General features: G+C 28.3%; 1 protein-coding gene across 1 annotated transcript; it reads left to right on the top strand.

Moving 5' to 3' along the window:
• The first annotated feature begins 7,303 nt into the window (after positions 1-7,303).
• Positions 7,304-11,595, top strand: LOC127081716 (uncharacterized). Its single transcript, XM_051021941.1, has 2 exons — positions 7,304-8,090; positions 11,375-11,595. The coding sequence occupies exons 1-2, from the start codon at positions 7,304-7,306 to the stop codon at positions 11,593-11,595; spliced, it is 1,008 nt and encodes a 335-aa protein (XP_050877898.1).
• Positions 11,596-14,878: the final 3,283 nt, after the last annotated feature.

Genomic DNA, 14,878 nt, shown 5'->3' with positions numbered 1-14,878 from the left:
TTGATTAGAAACCCTGTAGAGCCGACTGGACCCATAAGATGGGAAACCCATTGAGATTGTTATCTCACCCCGTGTTGTTAATCATTTTTCAGGTAGTTCTGAGTAGATGAAGTGTGATGATAAGATAGCTTGATGTCCTTGCTTATTCGATGTTTTGGATGACTTTTTCCGGTGTGTAGATATCTCTTTTGAGATCATTCTATAATGATCTAGTTCGTAGATTTATTTTTGGGCACTCTTGTATATATTGTGCTATGTTTGTATTTCATTTTGGGCATGTAACATGTACAATGCTGCCACTAGACACTTATGTATTTCAGTACAAACATTTAAACTATGTATAATACGTATTTCTAGGCATGTATTATATATGGGTGTTACAAAAGATCTACAATTGATTTGAATAATATTTAGTTTTTACCTTAGCAAATTTTTTAATTAACATTTATATCATTATAAATAAAATGATATGTAATAATCAAGAATAATAGATCTATCAACATTAAGCAACTAAAAAAGTTTTAATTACTGCACTCTGAATGAAAATAAATAGGACCAGTATGCATTCTCTATTTAAACTATATCTATATTTATTTGGAAATTTTACAAATCAATTGAGAATATGAAAATGTTTAAATCATAATTTGTAACAATACATCCACATGTTTTATCTCCTAATGAAGAATTAAGTATATATTTCAATTTTATAAGTTTGCTCCCGCTCAAGATAAATCTCAATCGCACAAATGACCAAATAAGTGACGATGCTTCTTTTGATTTTGATAACTTTGCTTTCATCCAAGATAATCTTGATCTATATTGTAGCACAAAAAACACATTAACAACGACACTGTATTATATTTTGATGTCTTTTCTCCCGCTCAAGATAACTCTCAATCGCATTGTAGAACAAATCAACAAATTCAAAAAAGCGACGAAGAAAATAATGAAGAACAAGAATTTAGTTTTGCATGCACCGATGTCAAAGGAATGCATATATATGCCGATGACATATTTGAAAATGGAAAAATGAGAGCATTACTGCCTACTTTTGACCAATCGCTTCAATTATTCCCCACCATAAATAACAATGCTTCACATATTCGACATCCTCTAAAGAACATCTTTATTAAGAATTCTGCAAGTCCACAATCAATATCGAGTGGTATTTCTAAAGAAACTCAAAATGAGATATTGCAAAATATTACAATGAAGGCTTCAAGTGAGTGTTACGAGAAAAGCAACTCAACAGGATCATCAAATCTCTGGAGATTTAGACAAAATTTGGATCTTCAAAGTAACAGTGACCATAAGGATTCTTTTGTTATATTGAATCCTTCAGAGTCAAAAACGTCAATAAAGCCCAATGTAGAAAACATCATTATTAAAAAGAGGAAAGGTGAAAAACCCAAAAATACATTAACGGCTTATGAGAAGCTTTATGTGACAAATAAAGCAAGAAAAGGAAGCAATAAACGAAGATCACTTTTGCCATACAAACACGGGCTATTCGGATTCTTTACCAACATGCATGAATTGAGTAGAAACCTACACCCCTTTTGAGATCGAATTACCAACTTTTTTCATTGTTGAGGATTCATCTTATTTTGACAATGTAGATTAATTTATATGTACATAATCATTAGGTAGTTATCATTAGGATTTATTTTTCTCTTGATAAAAATCAAGTGCTTGTACTTCCCCTTATGACAATGAGGAGAGAATGATTAAATCTTTTATGATAGAATCCATATTCTCATATGTGTATTATTAAAGAGTAACCCTTGGTACACATATATTTTTCTCATTTCCAGTTATGATGGATCAAATCGTGAAACATGAGCATAAATTTTAATTTTTAATTTCATCTAACTCCCTCTATACCCCATTAAAATGGAAAAAGTTCATTTTAAGAGTATTATTTGTATCATCAATTAGAATAATCGTCAACTTCAATTTCCTACATGAAATGATATAATTAAATAGTTTATGTGGTGCCCATAACAAATATTCGACCTCACAACCTTATTACGAATCCCATTAAGGGACTTCCTCACATGAGATCATTGTTTTAAACGAGTTTTTAACGCCTTTTTTCTATTATTATCTTGTTTCTTAAACGGAAAATTGAATAATATAGCCTCCAACAAAATAGATTTAGAACTCCTTATGAATTCTACATGTTCTTTTTACATTAGTTTTTTTTCCTTCATGTCAATAGAGAAAGCACTGTGAAGAAAGTTTAAATAGGTACGTAAAGTGGTCGCTTAAATAATTAAATATAAATAAGACAAAACAAGCAATATTAATTTCTATCACGATTTGGATCTAGAAAATAAGTATCTTATAGTTTTCATGTTTATTACGTATCGAAGAAACATTTTTCTAAGGGACATTATATAACAATGCCACATGATAACTTTTTTCTTCTTCAATTAAAATGTGTACTTATTGTAAAATTATATTTGGAGGGTATTTAAATTTAAGACTCATAAAAACAAAATATATGGACTTATCTCTTAAGCTTCAAATTAAATAATATGGTAGATTATAAAGTTAGAGGTCAACATAGGAAAATAAAGCAGGTAAAAATAACAAATATTTTATATAATAAACTTTCATACATAAATGAAAAGTCCTCTTCTCCCTTTCCCATTAAATTACTTCCTTTCCCCGTGTTCTCTATACTCCCAAACAAATTAATGTTAAAGTAAAATAAAAGAAAAATGTGTTATCTTATGTTTTCCTTGCAAGAAATGAACTCAAAATGAAAACTTATGAGATACGGAGATATAGGGAGATTGTTGTAATATATTATTATGTACAAACCCACTCATCTCCAAGAGCAAAGTAAAATAAAACATAACCCAAACTATATGTGAATATGTTTTCGATCTTTGCCTTACTAGAAACTTGCATAATATCATTTTATAAACGAACTAACATGCATATCTTAAATGAAAATGTATTAATACAGTTAATATATAATAATTTTCTATAATAAGTCTTAAAATTTTCTACTACAAAACATAAAATGGTTATTAACTTGCTTGTCAATTTCAGAGATGTTACAACATAAAAGATCTACAATTTATTTGAATAATATATAGTCTTTACCTTAACAAATTTTCATATTAAAATTTAAATAATTATAAATAAAATAATATGTAATCATCGAAAATAGATCTATCAACATTAAGCAACTAAATAATATTTTTATTGCACTCTGAAGGAAAATAAATAGGACCAATATGCATTCTCTATTTAAACTATATCTATATTTATTTGGAAATCTTACAAATAAATAGAGAATATGAAAATGTTTAGAGCACACTTTATAACAATTACATCCACATGTTTTATCTCCTAAAGAAGAATTAAGTATATATTTCAATTTTATAATGTTTTTTAAATTATATTTTTTTACGTAAGGACAATGTCATGAATTTTAAATATAAAGTGTTTCCATCCAAGTTTAATTTTAATTTTTCAATTTCAATTTATTATTTTTAATTTAGTAACCAACAAGAAAATCATAATCGACAAACAAACTTTATAAGTAGCCACTAACAAGCAAAACTGAAGCGGCTGCACTTACCCATAAGCAGTTTAACACCGCTAACACATGATAACAGAAAAATAATTTTCTAAAAGAGGGGAATCGGTTTTAAATCCAAATATAATTTCCTTAATTGAAATAAATAAATAAATAAATTTATTTGGCCTAAAATTGTTTCGAAACAAATATAAGGTATAACTTAAACAAATTAGCAAGTTTTTAATAATCTTCACACCTTTCGCATGTAACTACCTCCTTAAATATCCAAGCTAACCGTGTTCCATTGAACTAACAAAATACAATAAAAATTGTTGTTTATATATAAATATCTCTCATTTAACAATCACTTTCAATAACAAAGTTACTTCACCACATTTCTCAATCTCTCTATTAAAACAAAATGCAGAAGACAAACTCAAATATAGAGATGTTAAGGGTGCAAGCACTATCAATCCTTTGTACACCTCACCCTTTCCTTGATTTTTCTTGCTTATCTCCTATTCAAGATAAAGTTGATCCATGTTGTGGCACAAATGACCAAATAAGTGACGATGCTTCTTTTGATTTTGATAACTTTGCTTTCATCCAAGATAATCTTGATCCATATTGTAGCACAAAAAAACACATTAACAATGACACTGTATTAGATTTTGATGTCTTTGCTCCCGCTCAAGATAACTCTCAATTGCATTGTAGCACAAATCAACAAATTCAAAAAAGCGACGAAGAAATAATGAAGAACAAGAATTTAGTTTTGCATGCACCGATGTCAAAGGAATGCATATATATGCCGATGACATATTTGAAAATGGAAAAATGAGAGCATTACTGCCTACTTTTGACCAATCGCTTCAATTATTCCCCACCATAAATAACAATGCTTCACATATTCGACATCCTCTAAAGAACATCTTTATTAAGTATTCTGTAAGTCCACAATCAATATCGAGTGGTATTTCTAAAGAAACTCAAAATGAGATATTGCAAAATATTACAATGAAGGCTTCAAGTGAGTGTTACGAGAAAAGCAACTCAACAGGATCATCAAATCTCTGGAGATTTAGACAAAATTTGGATCTTCGAAGTAACAGTGACCATAAGGATTCTTTTGTTATATTGAATCCTTCAGAGTCAAAAACGTCAATAAAGCCCAATGTAGAAAACATCATTATTAAAAAGAGGAAAGGTGAAAAACCCAAAAATACATTAACGGCTTATGAGAAGCTTTATGTGACAAATAAAGCAAGAAAAAGGAGCAATAAACGAAGATCACTTTTGCCATACAAACAAGGGCTATTCGGATTCTTTACCACCATGCATGAATTGAGTAGAAACCTGCACCCCTTTTGAGATCGAATTACCAACTTTTTTCATTGTTTAGGATTCATCTTATTTTGACAATGTAGATTAATTTATATGTACATAATCATTAGGTAGTTATCATTAGGATTTTTTTTTCTCTTGATAAAAATCAAGTGCTTGTACTTCCCCTTATGACAATGAGGAGAGAATGATTAAATCTTTTATGATAGAATCCATATTCTCATATGTGTATTATTAAAGAGTAACCCTTGGTACACATATATTTTTCTCATTTCCAGTTATGATGGATCAAATCGTGAAACATGAGCATAAATTTTAATTTTTAATTTCATCTAACTCCCTCTGTACCCCATTAAAATGGAAAAAGTTCATTTTAAGAGTATATTTTGTATTTTCAATTAGAATAATCGTCAACTTCAATTTCCTACATGAAATGATATAATTAAATAGTTTATGTGGTGCCCATAACAAATATTCGACCTTACAACCTTATTACGAATCCCATTAAGTGACTTCCTCAAATGAGATCATTGTTTTAAACGAGTTTTTAACGCCTTTTTTCTATTATTATCTTGTTTCTTAACCGGAAAATTGAATAATATAGCCTCCAACAAAATAGATTTAGAACTCCTTATGAATTCTACATGTTCTTTTTACATTAGTTTTTTTTCTTCATGTCAATAGAGAAAGCAGTGTGAAGAAAGTTTAAATAGGTACGTAAAGTGGTCGCTTAAATAATTAAATATAAATAAGACAAAACAAGCAATATTAATTTCTATCACGATTTGGATCTAGAAAATAAGTATCTTATAGTTTTCATGTTTATTACGTATCGAAGAAACATTTTTCTAAGGGACATTATATAACAATGCCACATGATAACTTTTTTCTTCTTCAACTAAAATGTGTACTTATTGTAAAATTATATTTGGAGGGTATTTAAATTTAATACTCATAAAAACAAAATATATGGACTTATCTCTTAAGCTTCAAATAAAATAATATGGTAGATTATAAAGTTAGAGGTCAAAATAGGAAAATAAAGCAGGTAAAAATAACAAATATTTTATATAATAAACTTTCATACATAAATGAAAAGTCCTCTTCTCCCTTTCCCATTAAATGACTTCCTTTCCCGTGTTCTCTATACTCCCAAACAAATTAATGTTAAAGTAAAATAAAAGAAAAATGTGTTATCTTATGTTTTCCATGCAAGAAATGAACTCAAAATGAAAACTTATGAGATACGGAGATATAGGGAGATTGTTGTAATATATTATTATGTACAAACCCACTCATCTCCAAGAGCAAAGTAAAATAAAACATAACCCAAACTATATGTGAATGTGTTTTCGATCTTTGCCTTACTAGAAACTTGCATAATATCATTTTATAAACGAACTAACATGCATATCTTAAATGAAAATGTATTAATACAGTTAATATATAATAATTTTCTATAATAAGTCTTAAAATTTTCTACTACAAAACATAAAATGGTTATTAACTTGCTTGTCAAATTCAGAGATGTTAAAACATAAAAGATCTACAATTTATTTGAATAATATATAGTCTTTACCTTAACAATTTTTCATATTAAAATTTAAATAATTATAAATAAAATAATATGTAATCATCGAAAATAGATCTATCAACATTAAGCAACTAAATAATATTTTTCATTGCACTCTGAAGGAAAATAAATAGGACCAATATGCATTCTCTATTTAAACTATATCTATATTTATTTGGAAATTTTACAAATAAATAGAGAATATGAAAATGTTTAGAGCACACTTTGTAACAATACATCCACATGTTTTATCTCCTAAAGAAGAATTAAGTATATATTTCAATTTTATAATGTTTTTTAAATTATATTTTTTACGTAAGGACAATGTCATGAATTTTAAATATAAAGTGTTTCCATCCAAGTTTAATTTTAATTTTTCAATTTCATTTTATTATTTTTAATTTAGTAACCAACAAGAAAATCATAATCGACAAACAAACTTTATAAGTAGCCACTAACAAGCAAAACTGAAGCGGCTGCACTTACCCATAAGCAGTTTAACACCGCTAACACATGATAACAGAAAAATAATTTTCTAAAAGAGGGGAATCGGTTTTAAATCCAAATATAATTTCCTTAATTGAAAAAAATAAAAAAATAAATTTATTTGGCCTAAAATTGTTTCGAAACAAATATAAGGTATAACTTAAACAAATTAGCAAGTTTTTAATAATCTTCACACCTTCCGCATGTAACTACCTCCTTAAATATCCAAGCTAACCGTGTTCCATTGAACTAACATAATACAATAAAAAATTGGTGTTTATATATAAATATCTCTCATTTAACAATCACTTTCAATAACAAAGTTACTTCACCATATTTCTCAATCTCTCTATTAAAACAAAATGCAGAAAACAAACTCAAATATAGAGACGTTAAGGGTGCAAGCACTATCAATCCTTTGTACACCTCACCCTTTCCTTGATTTTTCTTGCTTATCTCCTATTCAAGATAAAGTTGATCCATGTTGTGGCACAAATGACCAAATAAGTGACGATGCTTCTTTTGATTTTGATAACTTTGCTTTCATCCAAGATAATCTTGATCCATATTGTAGCACAAAAAAACACATAAACAACGACACTGTATTAGATTTTGAAGTCTTTGCTCCCGCTCAAGATAACTCTCAATTGCATTGTAGCACAAATCAACAAATTCAAAAAAGCGACGAAGAAAATAATGAAGAACAAGAATTTAGTTTTGCATGCACCAATGTCAAAGGAATGCATATATTTGCCGATGACATATTTGAAAATGGAAAAATGAGAGCATTACTGCCTACTTTTGACCAATCGCTTCAATTATTCCCCACCATAAATAACAATGCTTCACATATTCGACATCCTCTAAAGAACATCTTTATTAAGAATTATTTAAGTCCACAGTCAATATCGAGTGGTATTTCTAAAGAAACTCAAAATGAGATATTGCAAAATATTACAATGAAGGCTTCAAGTGAGTGTTACGAGAAAAGCAACTCAACAGGATCATCAAATCTCTGGAGATTTAGACAAAATTTGGATCTTCGAAGTAACAGTGACCATAAGGATTCTTTTGTTATATTGAATCCTTCAGAGTCAAAAACGTCAATAAAGCCCAATGTAGAAAACATCATTATTAAAAAGAGGAAAGGTGAAAAACCAAAAATACATTAACGGCTTATGAGAAGCTTTATGTGACAAATAAAGCAAGAAAAGGGAGCAATAAACGAAGATCACTTTTGCCATACAAACACGGGCTATTCGGATTCTTTACCAACATGCATGAATTGAGTAGAAACCTGCACCCCTTTTGAGATCGAATTACCAACTTTTTTCATTGTTGAGGATTCATCTTATTTTGACAATGTAGATTAATTTATATGTACATAATCATTAGGTAGTTATCATTAGGATTTATTTTTCTCTTGATAAAAATCAAGTGCTTGTACTTCCCCTTATGACAATGAGGAGAGAATGATTAAATCTTTTATGATAGAATCCATATTCGCATATGTGTATTATTAAAGGGTAACACTTGGTACACATATATTTTTCTCATTTCCAGTTATGATGGATCAAATCGTGAAACATGAGCATAAATTTTAATTTTTAATTTCATCTAACTCCCTCTGTACCCCATTAAAATGGAAAAAGTTCATTTTAAGAGTATATTTTGTATTTTCAATTAGAATAATCGTCAACTTCAATTTCCTACATGAAATGATATAATTAAATAGTTTATGTGGTGCCCATAACAAATATTCGACCTTACAACCTTATTACGAATCCCATTAAGTGACTTCCTCAAATGAGATCATTGTTTTAAACGAGTTTTTAATGCTTTTTTCTATTATTATCTTGTTTCTTAACCGGCAAATTGAATAATATAGCCTCCAACAAAATAGATTTAGAACTCCTTATGAATTCTACATGTTCTTTTTACATTAGTTTTTTTTCTTCATGTCAATAGAGAAAGCACTGTGAAGAAAGTTTAAATAGGTACGTAAAGTGGTCGCTTAAATAATTAAATATAAATAAGACAAAACAAGCAATATTAATTTCTATCACGATTTGGATCTAGAAAATAAGTATCTTATAGTTTTCATGATTATTACGTATCGAAGAAACATTTTTCTAAGGGACATTATATAACAATGCCACATGATAACTTTTTTCTTCTTCAACTAAAATGTGTACTTATTGTAAAATTATATTTGGAGGGTATTTAAATTTAAGACTCATAAAAACAAAATATATGGACTTATCTCTTAAGCTTCAAATAAAATAATATGGTAGATTATAAAGTTAGAGGTCAAAATAGGAAAATAAAGCAGGTAAAAATAACAAATATTTTATATAATAAACTTTCATACATAAATGAAAAGTCCTCTTCTCCCTTTCCCATTAAATGACTTCCTTTCCCCGTGTTCTCTATACTCCCAAACAAATTAATGTTAAAGTAAAATAAAAGAAAAATGTGTTATCTTATGTTTTCCATGCAAGAAATGAACTCAAAATGAAAACTTATGAGATACGGAGATATAGGGAGATTGTTGTAATATATTATTATGTACAAACCCACTCATCTCCAAGAGCAAAGTAAAATAAAACATAACCCAAACTATATGTGAATGTGTTTTCGATCTTTGCCTTACTAGAAACTTGCATAATATCATTTTATAAACGAACTAACATGCATATCTTAAATGAAAATGTATTAATACAGTTAATATATAATAATTTTCTATAATAAGTCTTAAAATTTTCTACTACAAAACATAAAATGGTTATTAACTTGCTTGTCAATTTCAGAGATGTTACAACATAAAAGATCTACAATTTATTTGAATAATATATAGTCTTTACCTTAACAATTTTCATATTAAAATTTAAATAATTATAAATAAAATAATATGTAATCATCGAAAATAGATCTATCAACATTAAGCAACTAAATAATTTTTTATTGCACTCTGAAGGAAAATAAATAGGACCAATATGCATTCTCTATTTAAACTATATCTATATTTATTTGGAAATTTTACAAATAAATAGAGAATATGAAAATGTTTAGAGCACACTTTGTAACAATACATCCACATGTTTTATCTCCTAAAGAAGAATTAAGTATATATTTCAATTTTATAATGTTTTTTAAATTATATTTTTTTACGTAAGGACAATGTCATGAATTTTAAATATAAAGTGTTTCCATCCAAGTTTAATTTTAATTTTTCAATTTCATTTTATTATTTTTAATTTAGTAACCAACAAGAAAATCATAATCGACAAACAAACTTTATAAGTAGCCACTAACAAGCAAAACTGAAGCGGCTGCACTTACCCATAAGCAGTTTAACACCGCTAACACATGATAACAGAAAAATAATTTTCTAAAAGAGGGGAATCGGTTTTAAATCCAAATATAATTTCCTTAATTGAAAAAAATAAAAAAATAAATTTATTTGGCCTAAAATTGTTTCGAAACAAATATAAGGTATAACTTAAACAAATTAGCAAGTTTTTAATAATCTTCACACCTTCCGCATGTAACTACCTCCTTAAATATCCAAGCTAACCGTGTTCCATTGAACTAACATAATACAATAAAAAATTGGTGTTTATATATAAATATCTCTCATTTAACAATCACTTTCAATAACAAAGTTACTTCACCATATTTCTCAATCTCTCTATTAAAACAAAATGCAGAAAACAAACTCAAATATAGAGACGTTAAGGGTGCAAGCACTATCAATCCTTTGTACACCTCACCCTTTCCTTGATTTTTCTTGCTTATCTCCTATTCAAGATAAAGTTGATCCATGTTGTGGCACAAATGACCAAATAAGTGACGATGCTTCTTTTGATTTTGATAACTTTGCTTTCATCCAAGATAATCTTGATCCATATTGTAGCACAAAAAAACACATTAACAACGACACTGTATTAGATTTTGATGTCTTTGCTCCCGCTCAAGATAACTCTCAATCGCATTGTAGCACAAATCAACAAATTCAAAAAAGCGACGAAGAAAATAATGAAGAACAAGAATTTAGTTTTGCATGCACCGATGTCAAAGGAATGCATATATTTGCCGATGACATATTTGAAAATGGAAAAATGAGAGCATTACTGCCTACTTTTGACCAATCGCTTCAATTATTCCCCACCATAAATAACAATGCTTCACATATTCGACATCCTCTAAAGAACATCTTTATTAAGAATTCTTAAGTCCACAATCAATATCGAGTGGTATTTCTAAAGAAACTCAAAATGAGATATTGCAAAATATTACAATGAAGGCTTCAAGTGAGTGTTACGAGAAAAGCAACTCAACAGGATCATCAAATCTCTGGAGATTTAGACAAAATTTGGATCTTCGAAGTAACAGTGACCATAAGGATTCTTTTGTTATATTGAATCCTTCAGAGTCAAAAACGTCAATAAAGCCCAATGTAGAAAACATCATTATTAAAAAGAGGAAAGGTGAAAAACCCAAAAATACATTAACGGCTTATGAGAAGCTTTATGTGACAAATAAAGCAAGAAAAGGGAGCAATAAACGAAGATCACTTTTGCCATACAAACACGGGCTATTCGGATTCTTTACCAACATGCATGAATTGAGTAGAAACCTGCACCCCTTTTGAGATCGAATTACCAACTTTTTTCATTGTTGAGGATTCATCTTATTTTGACAATGTAGATTAATTTATATGTACATAATCATTAGGTAGTTATCATTAGGATTTATTTTTCTCTTGATAAAAATCAAGTGCTTGTACTTCCCCTTATGACAATGAGGAGAGAATGATTAAATCTTTTATGATAGAATCCATATTCGCATATGTGTATTATTAAAGAGTAACCTTGGTACACATATATTTTTCTCATTTCCAGTTATGATGGATCAAATCGTGAAACATGAGCATAAATTTTAATTTTTAATTTCATCTAACTCCCTCTGTACCCCATTAAAATGGAAAAAGTTCATTTTAAGAGTATATTTTGTATTTTCAATTAGAATAATCGTCAACTTCAATTTCCTACATGAAATGATATAATTAAATAGTTTATGTGGTGCCCATAACAAATATTCGACCTTACAACCTTATTACGAATCCCATTAAGTGACTTCCTCAAATGAGATCATTGTTTTAAACGAGTTTTTAACGCTTTTTTTCTATTATTATCTTGTTTCTTAACCGGAAAATTGAATAATATAGCCTCCAACAAAATAGATTTAGAACTCCTTATGAATTCTACATGTTCTTTTTACATTAGTTTTTTTTCTTCATGTCAATAGAGAAAGCACTGTGAAGAAAGTTTAAATAGGTACGTAAAGTGGTCGCTTAAATAATTAAATATAAATAAGACAAAACAAGCAATATTAATTTCTATCACGATTTGGATCTAGAAAATAAGTATCTTATAGTTTTCATGATTATTACGTATCGAAGAAACATTTTTCTAAGGGACATTATATAACAATGCCACATGATAACTTTTTTCTTCTTCAACTAAAATGTGTACTTATTGTAAAATTATATTTGGAGGGTATTTAAATTTAAGACTCATAAAAACAAAATATATGGACTTATCTCTTAAGCTTCAAATAAAATAATATGGTAGATTATAAAGTTAGAGGTCAAAATAGGAAAATAAAGCAGGTAAAAATAACAAATATTTTATATAATAAACTTTCATACATAAATGAAAAGTCCTCTTCTCCCTTTCCCATTAAATGACTTCCTTTCCCCGTGTTCTCTATACTCCCAAACAAATTAATGTTAAAGTAAAATAAAAGAAAAATGTGTTATCTTATGTTTTCCATGCAAGAAATGAACTCAAAATGAAAACTTATGAGATACGGAGATATAGGGAGATTGTTGTAATATATTATTATGTACAAACCCACTCATCTCCAAGAGCAAAGTAAAATAAAACATAACCCAAACTATATGTGAATGTGTTTTCGATCTTTGCCTTACTAGAAACTTGCATAATATCATTTTATAAACGAACTAACATGCATATCTTAAATGAAAATGTATTAATACAGTTAATATATAATAATTTTCTATAATAAGTCTTAAAATTTTCTACTACAAAACATAAAATGGTTATTAACTTGCTTGTCAATTTCAGAGATGTTACAACATAAAAGATCTACAATTTATTTGAATAATATATAGTCTTTACCTTAACAATTTTCATATTAAAATTTAAATAATTATAAATAAAATAATATGTAATCATCGAAAATAGATCTATCAACATTAAGCAACTTAATAATTTTTTCATTGCACTCTGAAGGAAAATAAATAGGACCAATATGCATTCTCTATTTAAACTATATCTATATTTATATGGAAATTTTACAAATAAATAGAGAATATGAAAATGTTTAGAGCACACTTTGTAACAATACATCCACATGTTTTATCTCCTAAAGAAGAATTAAGTATATATTTCAATTTTATAATGTTTTTTAAATTATATTTTTTTACGTAAGGACAATGTCATGAATTTTAAATATAAAGTGTTTCCATCCAAGTTTAATTTTAATTTTTCAATTTCATTTATTATTTTTAATTTAGTAACCAACAAGAAAATCATAATCGACAAACAAACTTTATAAGTAGCCACTAACAAGCAAAACTGAAGCGGCTGCACTTACCCATAAGCAGTTTAACACCGCTAACACATGATAACAGAAAAATAATTTTCTAAAAGAGGGGAATCGGTTTTAAATCCAAATATAATTTCCTTAATTGAAAAAAATAAAAAAATAAATTTATTTGGCCTAAAATTGTTTCGAAACAAATATAAGGTATAACTTAAACAAATTAGCAAGTTTTTAATAATCTTCACACCTTCCGCATGTAACTACCTCCTTAAATATCCAAGCTAACCGTGTTCCATTGAACTAACATAATACAATAAAAAATTGGTGTTTATATATAAATATCTCTCATTTAACAATCACTTTCAATAACAAAGTTACTTCACCATATTTCTCAATCTCTCTATTAAAACAAAATGCAGAAACAAACTCAAATATAGAGACGTTAAGGGTGCAAGCACTATCAATCCTTTGTACACCTCACCCTTTCCTTGATTTTTCTTGCTTATCTCCTATTCAAGATAAAGTTGATCCATGTTGTGGCACAAATGACCAAATAAGTGACGATGCTTCTTTTGATTTTGATAACTTTGCTTTCATCCAAGATAATCTTGATCCATATTGTAGCACAAAAAAACACATTAACAATGACACTGTATTAGATTTTGATGTCTTTGCTCCCGCTCAAGATAACTCTCAATTGCATTGTAGCACAAATCAACAAATTCAAAAAAGCGACGAAGAAAATAATGAAGAACAAGAATTTAGTTTTGCATGCACCAATGTCAAAGGAATGCATATATTTGCCGATGACATATTTGAAAATGGAAAAATGAGAGCATTACTGCCTACTTTTGACCAATCGCTTCAATTATTCCCCACCATAAATAACAATGCTTCACATATTCGACATCCTCTAAAGAACATCTTTATTAAGAATTATTTAAGTCCACAGTCAATATCGAGTGGTATTTCTAAAGAAACTCAAAATGAGATATTGCAAAATATTACAATGAAGGCTTCAAGTGAGTGTTACGAGAAAAGCAACTCAACAGGATCATCAAATCTCTGGAGATTTAGACAAAATTTGGATCTTCGAAGTAACAGTGACCATAAGGATTCTTTTGTTATATTGAATCCTTCAGAGTCAAAAACGTCAATAAAGCCCAATGTAGAAAACATCATTATTAAAAAGAGGAAAGGTGAAAAACCCAAAAATACATTAACGGCTTATGAGAAGCTTTATGTGACAAATAAAGCAAGAAAAGGGAGCAATAAACGAAGATCACTTTTGCCATACAAACACG

Source organism: Lathyrus oleraceus, chromosome 5 (assembly GCF_024323335.1).
Source record: "Lathyrus oleraceus cultivar Zhongwan6 chromosome 5, CAAS_Psat_ZW6_1.0, whole genome shotgun sequence".
Lineage (NCBI taxonomy): Eukaryota > Viridiplantae > Streptophyta > Magnoliopsida > Fabales > Fabaceae > Lathyrus > Lathyrus oleraceus.
This window is presented reverse-complemented; position numbering and strand designations above follow the sequence as displayed.